Here is a 15,780-nt window from a genome sequence, read left to right on the forward strand (position 1 = left end):
ACCAATGGAAAATGGCAAAGCCTTCGTCCAGAAAACAGGACAGCCTTGAAGTTTTAGATCCACCAAAGTTCTTTTTATTTTTTTAAAGAAAAAAGTTGGGCTAATTGGGCCGAACCTGGCCTGCGCAGCATAAAACACCTCGTTCCTCTTCCGCCACGCTAAAAAAGAAAGAACTTGTTCCTCTTGGGCGAAACCCCGGAGCCGCCAGAAGGGGTCGAAGAGCTGACGAGGGGGGAAGCGGCGGGAAATCGTTTCACCGTCAAGCGGAGAGCCCTCCCATCCCAATCCAATGGCGGCGACGGCGGAGCTCGTCTGATCCGAATCGCGCTCGTGAGTCCTCGATGCCCCCTTTCGCTCGCGGAATGCTTTCTCCCCCAATATCCTTCTTGTCCGCGCTTCTCCATCTGTAACGGCGGCTAGGGTTTGTAGCTACTTGACGTGGTTGAGGGGCTGACTACTTGCTGTAATGGCGCCCGAGGGCGTCTAGGGTTTGTAGCTACTTGCTGAAGTTGAGGGATTGAGGCGCCGGAGGGACGGCGCGCACGAGTGTTCGTTGGATTTGACAGTAGCCTGCATTTTTGGTACATGAGAGATTTGTTTTTGACCGTGGGTTCACTTTTTGGGTAACTAGAGATTGTTACTTTTTTTTAGCCTGGAGTAGTCAAAATTTCGGAGCAGAAATTTGGAGATGCTATCAATATCTTCCTGCACATTGGTTGGTAAATTACCTTGAAAGCGAGACAAAAAATAAAATAAAATGCATAAATGTTAACTTCTTTCTTTGCCCATGGAATTACTTAAATGTCAGTTTCTATGTAGCTATCATTAATTGTAATGTGTGTTCGCAGAAGGGTTTGGTATTTCAGCTGCTTCGGCATTGGGTGCTCACTGTGGTCACTGAAGAAACCAAATCAATGAAGCAAATAAATGAGAAATGCATCATAAACCACCTCCCAGGGGACCTCGTTGAGCGGGTGTTTTTGAGACTTCCAGTGAGCACTCTGTTGACGTGCGTCGGAGTCTGCAAGCACTGGCACAACATCATCCGGGATCCACAGTTTGTTGCATTGCACCTCCAGTGTGCGCCAAGTTATGCCCTTCTGTTCTTCCCGTCAGGTTTCGTTTCAGGCAAGCACTACCCTAGTGATGCTGTCCTAATTGATGAAGCCTGGTCGCCATCGACATATATAGTGCCAGTGATTGGGCCTGGTGATTTTCTTTTTGGTTCATGCAATGGCCTTCTTGGCTTATACACAAAGACATCAACGATCAAGATAGCTAACCTTGCAACTGGTGAATGTCTACATCTTGGGAAACCTGTGAAGAATCTGAAAGGTGATAATTTCTGTTTCTATAGCTTTGGATTTCATCCCGTGACAAAAAAATACAAGATTACACACTTCCTTGGTGATTGCATTAATGGTCGCCCCCATAATAAAGACAGGTTCAACATCATTCAAGTTTACACGCTTGGTGATGAGAAATGGAAAGATATCCGAACTCCAGAAGCTCTTAGCTTGATCAGTGTGAGAAACTCTGGAGTTGTCAATGTTGATGGAAAAATGTATTGGTTAACTGAAGACATGTCAGCTAGCTGGCAGCATGCAGTTATGTCCTTTGATATCAGGGAAGAAAGTTTTGCAATGATACAACTGCCAGCAGCACGCGAAGATCATGATTACTATGGTTCTCGTAAGTTCTTGATCAGAGATATAGATGGGAAAATATGTATAGTGACTGCTCAAACTAGTCGTTATGATGCCAGAACTCTTGTCGGTGAGCTGCAGATCTGGGCACTTGACAACATGGTAGAGCAAAGGTGGAGCCAGAAGTACAACATTAAGTACCCACCAGATTATATTCTGGGTCCACGTTTTGTTCACAGGGATAGGATCCTCACACAACGCGGCCGCAATAACGTATGTTCGTACGAGTTGCTTGGTGAGAACTTCGAGATTGATTCAAGTAAGATGGTGAAGCTGTTAGATTTCAGTCCCTGCAGGCACAACTTGCAATCTCACAACTGTGTGAAGTCACTTGTACGTTTAGATGTATACAAGAATGCTAAAATTGTGTGTAGGCCAAAACAGCGGGAAGGCTGGGAATTGAACAAGTGGGAGGCGTGGGAGCGTGGGCTCTCTGAGAATGAAAAATTGTGCAGTGTCATTCACCAAGTTGAGCTTAATGGAATTGTATGTCGACTGCATTCAAATTGAGTTTAGCAGACATTCATTATTCTGGAAATTTTAACAATAGCTGAGTTGCAGAAATTTAACGGAAATTCATTATTTGGCAGGCATGTGCACAACAAAATGGCATATGGTTCAATGAGATACTGCAACATATATTGGATGATGCGATTCGACGGGAAACAGGCATGAAAATTAATCAAATATTTCCAAACTTTCCAGACCAGGTAATTCTTTACCTAAATGGACGTCAGCATACCTTTATTTTCACATTTAAATTTTAATAGGCATTAATCATTTGAAAAGCAGAAGGCATATGAATGTTTGAGTGCACCATTATCGTTGTTGTAACACATGCCTTGCATGAGACTCCAGCAGACAAGACCCCTCCGGCATCTTAATTGTGTGGCACAGAAGCTGGATCAGGACAATTTAATTGCTCGTATTAATAATAGTAAGACTATTATAAAGGTATAGTGTTTTAAATTTACAAGCCAGATCATTGACGACTTTTCGTTGAAACATGTCAAATGAATAAAGTTAAACTTGTCTACAGGCTATGATGCAGACAACAAATAGTATCTTTGACATGATTGATAGTGCTGTAGATGACCAGGTAAAAGTTTACATTTGATCTAATTTTTTCATGTTTTACCTTTCTGCTATAGCTCGCTAGTTCTTGTCTCCAATATCTGTTTTAATCTCTTCCGGAATAAAAGAAATAGTTTCTTATGAAATATATAAGAAAAGTAATTGGATTATCTCATGTCATACAAATGAATGACCCCCCTTGTAATAATGCAATTATTTTCCATCCCATATTTCAATTTATGCATACACCTGTACTTTAGTTCTTTTTGCTAAGTGTGCAAGTTGTCTAGTTGTCGTGTTCATTGATTTGTTAGGTAGGTAGCCCGTACCCCACAATCAACAAATTTTGCATCAGTAAGAAATATTTTTTTCATCAAGGTTTGTGTAAGTGCCCTAAATTTGGGAACTGGGTTGGTTGCAAAACACTTTACGTGTTGATTCCTTTCTTAACTTGTATTTTCAGACTTACAGACATAGATATAGGTTCTGCCAAGTTTTATTGTCTTTTAATGGCATGGTATTGCTTTCAGTCCCATTCTTATACATTTGCTGGCAGACTTAGTGAATAATGGTTAATTGAGCATAGCTGTGCAGCTGTGTTTGGAACTAAAAGTTACTTTGGTTGCTGTCAAGTAATGTAAGAGGTACTTAAAGTTGTTCTACATCGTACAGCTTTATATAGCAGACAAATTAACATACAAGACTTGAGGAACATTCAGAGTAGGAAGCATGGATTGATTGGTAAATGTTAAATTTTCCATTTCCCGTTTTCCCGTTTGAGCTTCAAGTTCAAAATTTGGCGACATGATTATTATGCTGTCTGTGCACCTTTTCTTTTTAAAGGAACTGAAAACATGCTGTTATCTTTTCCTGTAATGGGAATTCTAGACTTTTTCCTGATGTGTGATGAAAGTACCATTGTCTTGTGTTTGAACCTTACTCATGTTTCAGATTGGTGCTTCGAGTTCAAATGCTGGCATTTCTTCTCAGAATCACAGCGAGGGCGATGACGCGAAGACTTGATACTTGAGAGCTTATCGTCATTCTTCTCAGCCTACTAAGGCTGTTATTCAACTCTTGCTTCTTTTTACCGTCGAGGGACTTGTTAGCTCTTTCGCCTGTAGAGCAGTTATTTCTGCAGTACCACCGTTATGTTTTCTCCATTTCAATTTATTGCACTTGGACCTGATTAAAAATATTGGTCTGTTTGAGACACTGAAGAATTTGCGTACTGAAAGACCTTTGATCAGAAGATCCAAACCAGGTTCCTGACACTGGGTTGCTGGCAGCCCTGTATTCTGAATCTCTGTTACAATTCTGCGTTTGACTTTTGGGGTCATGGCCCAATACAGTACCAAGGTATATTACGTATCTTACGTATCTTTAGAACATGATCATGCCGGAAATATGAATTGTGGCATAATTCCGGTCAGAGTTCTAAGCAAGTGGCTAAATATGTAAATATCCATTACTGTTTTGTGCAGTTAGCGTTGTTTGTTAATTTGTGAACTGCAACGCCTCCAATTTCCACGCCCTGAACACAGCGACCATGATCTTGATCCCGAAACACAAGGGCGCAACGCAGCTCACTGACTTCAGGCCTGTTAGCCTGATCCACAGCGTCGCCAAATTGATGGCAAGGAGGCTGCAACATATCATGAATGATTTGATCTCCCCCTGCCAAAGCGCATTCACAAAAAAAAAAGATCCATCCTCGACAACTTTATGCATGTCCAGGCCATGATCAAAACCCTGAAATCAAAGCGAGAAAGACGCCGGCCATCCTCCTGAAGATGGGTCGATATTGCCAAGGCATTTGACAGTGTTTCCTGGGAGTTCTTGCTTGATCTGATGCGCGGAAGAGGGTTTGGAATCCGATGGATAAATTGGGTCGCCGGTCTCCTGGCCACTTGATCCACCAAACAAGATTTGCATTAGTCGTCAACTCGTCATCGCAGAGGGCTTCGACAGGGCGACCCGGCCCCTATCGCCCCTACTCTTTCTTGGTCCTCGTCATGGACTCCCTGACGGCCCTCTTGGAAGCGGACTGCCGCAGCCAAGTGTTTCAGCAAATCGGTCGAATCACCATGCCTTCCCGAGTTTCAATATACGCCGATGACGTTGTGCTCTTCATCAGCCCATCCCGGACTGAGATGCATGCCGATGCCGTTGTCACTCTTCTGGAGTTGTTCCACTCCATCTCGGGGCTGCGGACCAACTGGAGCAAGATTGCAGCGACTCCGATCAAATGCTGCCACAACCACGAGACGGCCCTGTTGGCTTAGAGGAAACAGCATGCCCAACAAAATGAAAACCTTACCAATCACCTGTTGGAAATATTAACACTTTTCCGATTAGACTAATCCACGAGTAAACAGTAAGCATGGCAAATACGGTATGCATCTCATACCGATTCCTAGGCATACTAGCACGTACAGAACATAGAAGCAAACCATCTATGAGCAGCACATATACGGCTAGCAGAAGCACGAGTAAATGAGGGATGAACAGATGATACCCTCCGGTTGGCCAGGCCAACGCGGCAGCGGCAACAACAGCCTCGGTTTCGTCCTTGGCCTTCTTCTTGGCGGCGGCGGCGTCAGCCATGGTGTTGATGCAGGGGGAAGTAGTGGAAGCAGAGGCTGACGGAGCTGGGGACAGATCGGGAGCAGTCGCGACGAGACGCTCCCCAAAAACCTTATTGCTGTTCTCTCGGGCAGGATCTCGAACGGCAGGGTTCCAGAGGCACCTGCTCTCCCGACCAATCGTGCACGCGGTCGTCGGGATGGGATCACCGGAAGCAGCACAGAGCAAGGAACAGTAGATGACGGCTAGGTTACGCGAGAGGGAGTGATTGAACCGAACTAGGTCACTCCACTGGGCAGAGCCTTCTTATATAGGCCGTCGGGTAGAAGTCGTGGGCTGGGGCGGAAGCCCACGACCGAGTCGACGCACTCCCCGACAAGGGAGTTGACGAATGCCGGCAACGCAAGCGCGTCGTGACGAGGCGAGGCGGGCGGCGGCGGAGGAGGAGCGCGCGTGTACCACTCCTCTTCCCAAGCTCCCAATGGCAAGTGGTAAAGCAGCCCTTATAAAGGGGTCTCAAGTCTCCTCAACTAGCAAGGTGGGACTAAACTTCCCACCACCTGCCATCTCACACACGGGCCTCAAGATTAACCAGGGATTAGTGTCTTATATGGGCCTAAGCCCATCCATAATCCATCAACCCCCCACCAGATCTTGAGGCACATAAGTTTGTCAACTGTTCCAAACAATGTTTGATGTATCAGAAATTTCAGTGGAGACTGTTAAGTTGAACTTCCACCTAGAGCAACAGGATTAGACTTCTTCACAACTGAACAATGGACTATGCCTTGAATTGTCAGTTTGGCGTGCAGAAGTTTCGCCTATTGTCAGCTGATACGTGGCTGCCGAAGGCTAAACCCCACGGGTGGAGCTTATTAGTCATACTCCGTACCTTCTCATGAGCTTCCTAGAGATCACCCAATCTCATAGACTGTGACCAGCAGTCGAACTCACATAGGTGTGTTCCTCCAAAGAATGCTCTGTAGGTTAGCATCTTGCTTACACAAGCCTTGGAACACATTAAGACAAAAGTCAGCCTGCCTTACAGAATTGAGAGTAGTACTGCATCTCCAACGGAGTGGGTTTATTAAGGATACTCTCCTCAGTTAACCGCTGGATTGTTTTCCCAGGTCCTAATTCACGGGATCTCCGATCACATAGGTTGGGTTACCCCCATGGTAACTTACGTGGGTCTCATACCCATCTCCCTTGATGCATTTTCTATCACAATCCGTGATAGCTCTTTAGTAAAAGGGTCTGCCAGATTCTTAGCTGTCTGGATATAATCCAACGCTATTACTCTGGAGTTTCTTGATTTTCTGACATATTTCAATCTTCTTCTTATGTGCTTTGTGGATTTCATGTTATCCTTTGAACTCTTAGCCTTGGCAATCACGGTTTGATTGTCACAGTTCATAAGGACAGCCGGCACTGGTTTATCAACCACCGGCAAGTCCATCAAAAGCTCTCGAAGCCATTCTGCTTCGATGCATGATGTGTCTAATGCTGTGAGTTCTGCTTCCATAGTCGATCTGGTTAAGATCGTCTGCTTGCAAGACTTCCAGGAAACAGTACCACCACCAAGTGTGAAGACATGTCCACTTGTGGCTTTCATCTCATCAGCATCAGATATCCAATTTGAATCACTATAACCCTCAAGTACCGTCGGGTACCCAAAATAGTGAATCCCATAGTTCGTAGTACCTTGCAAGTAACGCATCACTCGCTCAACAGCATGCCAATGCACATCTCCCGGATTGGAAACAAACTGGCTCAGTTTGCACACAGCAAATGAGATGTCAGGACGAGTAGCACATGCTAGGTACATGAGTGAACCAACCACTTGAGAATATCTCAATTGATCTATAGCCGTGCCTTCGAACTTTCGAATCTGCACGCTAGGATCATATGGTGTTGCAGAAGGTTTGCAGTCCAAATATCCAAAACGGCTCAAAATCTGCTCAACAGAGTGGGATTGCAAAAGTGTAATTCCACCCTCAGGGTTTCTCAGTAGCTTGATGTTCAAGATAACATCAGCCGCACCCATGTCTTTCATCTCAATGTTATGAGATAGAAAAGCCTTGACCTCCTCAATGACTTTGAGGTGGGTCCCAAATATCAGTATGTCATCGACATACAGACAGAGTATAACTCCTTCACCCCCACCATAGCGATAGTATAAACATTTGTCAGAACAACAAAGCCAGCAGATGTCACAGTAGTGTTGAACTTCTCATGCCATTGCTTAGGCGCTTGTTTCAGGCCATACAAGGATTTCACTAGCTTGCACACCTATCTTTCCTGCCCATTTACTACAAAGCCATCTGGATGTTGCATGTAAATTTCCTCGTCTAGCTCTCCGTTAAGGAAAGCCGTCCTAATGTCCATCTGATGAACGAGGAGACCATGCGAGGCAGCCAAAGCGAGTAACACTCGAATGGTTGTCAATCTAGCCACGTGTGAGTAAGTGTCGAAGAAATCCTCTTCTTCTTTCTGGGTATAACCCTTGGCCACAAGCCTAGCCTTGTACTTCTCAATAGTACCATCGGGCCTAAGCTTCTTCTTAAACACCCACTTACATCCCAATGGTTTACAACCATAAGGATGATCAGTGATCTTTCATGTCCCGTTAGCCAAGATGGAATCCATCTCGCTACGAACCGCATCCTTCCAGTAGTCAGCATCCGGAGATGCATAAGCTTCTGAAATGGAACTGGGAGTGTCATCATCCACGAGGTACATGAGGAAATCATCACCAAAGGACTTTGCAGTCCTTTGTATCTTGCTCCTAACAGGAGCTTCCTCATCATCCTTCGTGGAACTCTCATCACTTTTATGTTCATAATATTCCATCGGAATGGCAGGTTCAGGAGTCTCGTCAGATTCTAGTCTAGAAGTGCTTTGCATATCTCTCATGGGGAAAATGTCCTAAAAGAATGTAGCATCCCTAGACTTCATGATCGTACCGACCTTCACGTCGTGTACGTCAGATTTCACCACTAGAAATCTATAGCCAACACTATGCTTGGCATAGCCAAGAAAAACGGAATCCACAATCTTTGGTCCCAACTTGCGCTTTTTGGTTATCGGCACGTTGACTTTCGCCAAGCAGCCCCAAGTACGTAAGTAAGAGAGTGTAGTTCTTTTCTTTTCCCATTGCTCATAGGGAGTAGTTTCATTATCCTTTGTGGGAACTTTATTCAGGACATGACATGATGTCAATACAGCCTCCCCCCACCATGCCTTGGATAAACCCGATGTATCTAACATGGGTTAACCAAATCAGTTAGAGTACAGTTTTTCTGTTCGGCAACCTGTTTGACTGGGGTGAGTAGGGAGGCGTCCTCTTATGAATAATACCATGTTCCGCACAGAACAAATCAAACTCATTAGAAAAGTTCTCTCCACCATGATCATACCGGACCCATTTTATTTTATTCTCAAGTTGGTTCTCAACTTCGGCCTTATAGACTTTAAAGTAGTGTAGAGCCTCATCCTTAGTATTTAACAAATACACATAGCAGAATCTAGTGGAATCATCAATCAGAGTTATGAAGTATTTCTTTCCACCTTTAGTCAACACACCATTCATCTCACAGAGATCTGAATGTATGAGCTCTAACGGTTCCAGGTGTCTCTCCTTCGCAAGCTTGTGAGGCTTACGAGGTTGCTTAGCTTGCACACACGCATGGCACTTAGAGCCTTTGGATGAAGTGAAACTCGATATTAAGTCCATTTTAGCTAGCCGCATAATACAACCGAAATTTATGTGACAAATAGGTGAATGCCAAACTTCACATTCATTCACATTAGAATGAATTTGGTTCACGACTTTATTACAGAAATCACTAGGGAAAGGCGAAACAAACCACCACAATCATATCATTTTCCAACAAATAGCCCATGCTGAGATACGACTACTTTGTTGGACTCAAATACTAACTTAAACCCTTCTTTACACAGAAGGGATCCACTAACGAGATTCTTCTTGATGGCGGGGACATGCTGCATGTTCTTTAGTTGCACGATCTTTCCCGAAGTAAATTTCAGATCGACCGTGCCAACACCATGAACAGAAGCATGCGAGCCATTCCCCATCAGGACGGAACAATCTCGTGCGACCTGGTAAGAAGAAAACAAAGACAAATAAGCACACACATGAATATTGGCCCCAGTGTTAACCCACCAATCGGTGGATTGACAAACTGAAAGTATGGTAAACAGATTACCATACCCAGATGCTGCATCATTGTTGCTCAGAGTGACATTGACAGACTTGGAGTCCTGTCCTGACTTCTTGTACTTGTTTGGGAACTTGTTTGCCCAGTGTTCCTCTGAATCACAAGTAAAGCAGCCATCTCTACTTTTGTCTTTCTTCTTACCCTTCTTCTTAAAGGTAGTATTATGCTGGACAGAGTTCTTTCCCTTGAACTTGTGGAAGTTCTTCTGCACCGCATTGGCACTAGAAGAACCCTCTGCCCCTTTCACGTGTGAGTCCTTTGCTCTCGAGTTCTTCTCAACACTGAGATGACTGATGACATCCTCGACAGAGAATTCACGTCTCAAGTGCTTGAGAGAAGTAGCAAAGTTCCTCCATCCAGGAGGGAGTTTTGCAATAATGCAACCCGCGACAAATTTGTCCGGTAACTCACACTTCAGGAGCTCTAGCTCCTTAGCGATGCACTGTATCTCATGAGCATGTTCCAATATAGAACGGTTATCAACCATCATGTAATCATGGAACTGCTCCATGGCATACAGTTCGCTCCTAGCATCGGTTGCGCCGAACTTAACTTCGAGCGCATCCCACAAGTTTTTGGCAACACGCGGATGGAGATATGTGTCAACCAACTTGTCTTCGATGACAGTAAGAACGGATCCCACAAAGATGGTGGTTTCCTCCCTAAACGCCTTTTCCTGTTTAGGAACAATCGTTTCTGTGGGAGACACAACACCAACCTAGAACACGTTCATTGCTGTGAGCCACAAGGTGGTCCTTGTCTGCCAACGCTTAAAATGTGTCCCAGTAAACTTTTCCGGTTTCAGTGTCGCAGGAAAGCCTTGAATCGAAAAGTGCCTAAAATAAGGTTTTTGGATTGTTGGAAATATTAGCACTTTTCTGATTAGACTAATCCACAAGGAACAGTAGATGATGGCTAGGTTAAATAAGCTTTGTCTTGGCTCATTCCGCAACCCGCGGCGCGCACGCGTCGTGGCGAGGCGGCGGAGGAGGAGGAGCGCGCGTGTACCACTCCTCTTCCCAAGCTCCCAATGGCAAGCGGTAGAGCAGCCCTTATAAAGGGGTCTCAACTCTCCTCAACTAGCAAGGTGGGACTAAACTTCCCACCACCTGCCATCTCACACATAGGCCTCAAGATTAACCAGGGATTAGTGCCTTATATGGGCCTAAGCCCATCCATAATCCATCATCACCTACCTCGGCTTGCTGTTGTTTGATTCAAGGATAAGAAGAGAAGATCTACAACCAATCCTTGACGCACTGGCCAAGAGACTCCGTGGCTGGACATATAAGCTCATTGTACTACCAGGAAGAATCCCATTTGCTCTCTCTGCCACACCGACCCTGAGACGGCGTTACATCTCATCGCTGGCTACCCCTTCTCCCAACAAGTTTGGGCAAAAACGACCTTCTACTTGGGGAGGCCTTTCTCTGACCTAGACATGTCCATGGCAGGCAGCCTAAGCTCTCGGTTCCGACGATCGATCTCCAGAGCCACCGGGAAGGCTGCCTGCCTGCTTGTTTCTTGGTACCTCTGGAAGGAACGGAACGACAAGACCTTCAACGCTAAATTCAGCTATGTTGCACACGTTCATGGGAGAATCATTGACGAGGCAAGAACCTGGCTACAGGCGGGACTGGCTGCAATGAGCGATTTCTTTGAACCACCCTGATTACTAGTGCGAAACTACTACACAGCCGACACTACCTGCACTATTCATGGATGATAGGCAGTCTGATGGATGTAGGCTATTTGGTTTGTGCCCTTCTTAGCCCTGCCAAATCGTTGGCGATGTTGGCTAGCCAAAAAGTTGGCGAACGATTCCCTTGCCCGCGATTTTGCCAACTAATTGGCGCAAAAGAAGGAGGGAAGGCTGAGGCGGGGCTGGCATGCCAATTATTTGGATCCGATCCAAACGCCACCACCAGCTAGTCAATGACCAATTTTTTGGTCGGGCAAGTCACGGCTCTAAACCAAACAGCCCCGTAGACCTGGCCATGGGCAGCCCGGCCCAAAATTCCTGGGCCGGGCTGAGCCCGAGCGTGCCATCGGGCCGGGCTCGGGCCTGCAAAAAACGTGATTTTAGCCATAGCCGATGTCAATTTTACCCATGAGTACGGGTACTTGCGGATACCGTACCCGCATGGGCAGGGTATGGTCACAATTTTATACCTTGGATAGTACCCATACCCTACCCGTTAAGTCATGGGTAGGGTATGGGTATGACCTTGTACCTGCGGGTATACCCATACCCTACCCATTTATACTCACATGTGGACCTTACTTGGGGATGTTTGTTATTTGTTTGTTGCCAGGTGTTATTTGGTGAAATGTGTCATGAGATTGTGATCCTATGTTGAAGTTGTCACCAATTGTCAATTTGAATTGAGATAATTTTCATGCACTCATCTATCTGTTATTGAGTTGTGATAAATGTTTTTTCCCAAGAAACTATAAATGTTTTTAGTCAAATATTCTGTTATTGATTGGTGGGATCTTGAGCCATCATTACTCTTCTTGTCGGCTTTGAGATCGGCCGCAAGTTGTGTCCCCTTTGGTTTTCCGTTCAGTATGATCCAACAATGGCTAAATGCAAATGGCTTCTTCTCCATTTCGTGATACATAGTGACCGCCAGTACCATCCAGCAAAAAAAATATACGAGCATGAGAATGCAAAAAAAAGCAAGCATACGCAAATGATGACAAGATGAAGTAGCTTATGTTAGTTTCCACTCCCATCTTACTTTGAGAGCAGTCGGTCATTTGTGGGTAGTAGCCGACGTACTTGTTCACTTCCTCTTGAATGACCCCCCATCGATGTTGGAGAGATGCCACATTGCGGTTGGTGACGATAGGATGCGGCTCCACATATTCATTTTGTTCATGATATTCCTTCCAAATCTTCTCCCAATACTTATCCCCCCTTTGCTTGGTGCCACATATTGGATCCATTGTTGTGGCCAACCAAGATTTGAACAACAAGATAGCCTCATGTAAGTGCATCTAGTGCCACCCCTAGTTGGTTTTGGAGTATTGACGACAAACTTGGTTGAGGGACTAATGTGTTTGTGAGAATTGCAGGATAACATAGGTAGTAGTCCCATATTGATTCAGTTTACCTACCAGAGATGACCCCTAAAAATGTGTGAAGACATTGAAGACAATGGTGGTATGTGAAGATATTCACATTGAAGACTATGACATGAGAAGACATCGCATGAAGACTATGGAGTGCGAAGACATAGTTGTTTCATAGTTTCCTTTTCTTGTTTGTTGAGTCATAGGAACCACCGTACTGTTAAGTGGGGTCCAAGTGAACAAAGTCAGAGTGACTGATGTGATGCTCAACCAAATCATATGTCTTCGAGCAAAGACAATGAGACAAATCTTATCCAGAGCTGGATGAGTCAGCTTTGCTTGTAGCCCAAGTCAAGCTGTCGCGTGTGTTTGAAATCTGACCATTGGACACATGTTAGTTCCTTAGTGACCTAGGGTCATTTTGGACAAATCAGGTCGGGTTGCCTCCTGGCTATAAATAGCCCACCCCCTACACCATAAATTGGTGGCTGCTCAGAGTTACGTTTGAGAGCAACCCACCTCCGAAGCATTTGAGAGAGAAACCCTTGCGAGGACAAAGCCCAAAACACCCAGAGCCAAAGAGTGTTAGGCATCACTGAAGTCTTTCTGTCTGCATGATTTGAAGACTTGTTACACTTGAGGACTGTGAATCCTCCAGCCGGTTAGGCGTCGCGCTCTGAGCATCCAAGAGTCATTGTGGATTGCCGGTGAACGAAGTCTGTGAAGGTTTGGAAGTCTACCTTGAAGACTTACCAGAGTGATTGGGCGAGGACTAAGTGTCCTTAGCTCAAGGGGAATAAGGTGAAGACGCGGTCTTCTGAGTTGAATCTCAGCCTCCCTAACCAGACGTACAATTGTTACAGCAACTGGAACTGGTCCAACAAATCCTTGTCCTCTCCGAGCAACTGGTTCTATCATTTACCTCTCATTACTTACAGTTTGTCTTCATGAAGTCATTGCCTCCCTACATGATTTGATTGTCTTCACTGTGTGAACATTGTTGTTGTTTGGCTTCGTACTATCTTCCATCCCGATCCTTACTACCTAGTTGCTGATAGTCTTCATGCTTTCACTTCATTGCTTATTTGACTATGGCTTGCCTAGTGTAGTCTACCTTCCGCTGCATATCAATAGGTTCATTGCTATTGTTTGTCTTCAAAGCCCCTGTGTTTTGAAGACTTTCATAAAAATCTCCTATTCACCCCGCCTCTAGTCGATAACTAGCACTTTCAATTGGTATCAGAGCAAGGTGCTCCCTTGTTCTGTGTGATTCGGTTTAACCACCTAGAGTTTAGCTATGTCGACTACAGGGATAATCAAGGTCTCCGCTGTGTGCCCTGTCTTCGATGCACTGATTACCCCTACTGGAAGAATAAGATGCGTATGCATCTCGAAGCCATTGACATCGACCTCCAGTATGTCGTCAAGAACGGCGTTCCCAAGGTCGGTGAAGGTGTCATTTCTACTGATGCCAAGAGGTTCATTCAGCTGGACTCGACTGCCAAGAACATCATCTATGGTCATCTGACCAAAGGACAGTATAGTCGTGTGAGTGCTCTAGAAACCGCGAAGCTAGTCTGGGACTGGCTCTCCAAGGTCAGCGAAGGCGTCTCAATCCAGAGAGACTCAAGGATCAGTGTTCTACGCCAATCTCTTCAACCACTTCAAGAGAAATGACAATGAGAATGTCCAGCTGACATTTGATCGCCTCACTGATATCACAAATGAGCTTCATGCACTCGGCGCCACTGAGATCACCAAGCACGAAATCATCAAGACACTTCTGAGTTCGCTTGACAGCTCATTTGACACCCTGGCCCTGATGATTCAAGAATGCCATGACTTCAAGACTCTCGATCCGCCTGACATACTTGAGAGGCTCAACACACATGAGTTCCAGCTATCTGAGAAAAGAGATATCTATGGTCCCAATTATGGCCGAACTCACGCTTTGAAGGCAAAGGCTGTTTCCTCATCTGAAGAAGAATCTGACTGCAGTTCTGGGGATCCTGAAGACATTGGAAAGGAGCTTGCTATGCTTGTGAAGAAGTTCCAGAAGTTCACTAAGAAGAAAGACTTCAGATAGTCTTCAAGATCCAGCTCTAGAAAAGATGAAGCTTCCTCTCGTGATCACCAGAAGAGAACATGCCATAAGTGCAAGAAACCTGGTCACTACATCTCTGAGTGTCCACAGTGGGACAATGAGACCAAGAAGAAGAAGAAGAAGAGCAAGGAATATGATTCTGGTGACAAGAAGAAGAAATCCTCAAAGTCTTCTTCCAAGTCTTCGTCAAAGTCTTCATCACACAAGAAGAGCTCATCCAGCAAGGCTCGTGCGTTTGTTGTCAAGGAGATGTATTCATAGGAGGATTCTGCATCTGAGGAGGCAGAGGTGGAGTCTGAAGAGGAATCTGATTCCGGTGTGGCAAGCCTGGCTCTAGCTTCAGCATATGTCGCCAAGTCCATCTTCAACACTGAAGACAATGGCCTCTTCACCAACATTGATGCTAAGGGTGAGGATGACTCTTCTCCCACCTACTGCTTTATGGCACGTGGTGCCAAGGTAAACTCACGCGATGCTTACTTTCAAACATCAAGTGAAGATGACTCTGAATGTGAATCTAAACCTAGCTACAAAACACTAGCTAAAATTGCAACTGAACAACAGAATGCTATGGAACATATTCAAAAGTTGCTAGACAAAAGTGATGACCTGTTGAACACGGAAATGACCCGAACTCAGTTCTTAATTGAAGACATTAAAAAATCTTCATGTTAAGTACGAGGAACTTGAAGGTCGTCATGAAACGCTCTCAACTACTCATGAAAAGCTCTCCTATGATTATCTTCAAAGGAAGCAAGAGCTTGAGAAATTGGGATCGTCTCATGAAGATCTTTAAAAGGTGAACGAGTCATTCCGCGCTCAACAGATCAGTTTCGCTTAGGAAGGATTTGAACCACCATGTCTAAAATGTCTTGAGCATGATAATGTTGTCTCTATTGCTGAATGTTCTACTGCTGCTACTGTTGCAATATCTTCAACTGCCAATGTGGTAACTAACCCCTCTGCCGAGGATACCACTACTATTGTTGAT

General features: G+C 45.0%; 1 protein-coding gene across 1 annotated transcript; it reads left to right on the top strand.

Annotated features, from left to right (window-relative positions):
- The first annotated feature begins 11 nt into the window (after window positions 1–11).
- On the top strand, window positions 12–4,071 carry LOC119309702 (F-box protein CPR1-like). The gene is made up of 7 exons (XM_037585652.1): window positions 12–67; window positions 168–330; window positions 849–2,192; window positions 2,297–2,416; window positions 2,565–2,660; window positions 2,746–2,805; window positions 3,732–4,071. The coding sequence occupies exons 1-7, from the start codon at window positions 12–14 to the stop codon at window positions 3,801–3,803; spliced, it is 1,911 nt and encodes a 636-aa protein (XP_037441549.1). The 3' UTR covers window positions 3,804–4,071.
- Window positions 4,072–15,780: the final 11,709 nt, after the last annotated feature.

Source organism: Triticum dicoccoides, chromosome 5B (assembly GCF_002162155.2).
Source record: "Triticum dicoccoides isolate Atlit2015 ecotype Zavitan chromosome 5B, WEW_v2.0, whole genome shotgun sequence".
Lineage (NCBI taxonomy): Eukaryota > Viridiplantae > Streptophyta > Magnoliopsida > Poales > Poaceae > Triticum > Triticum dicoccoides.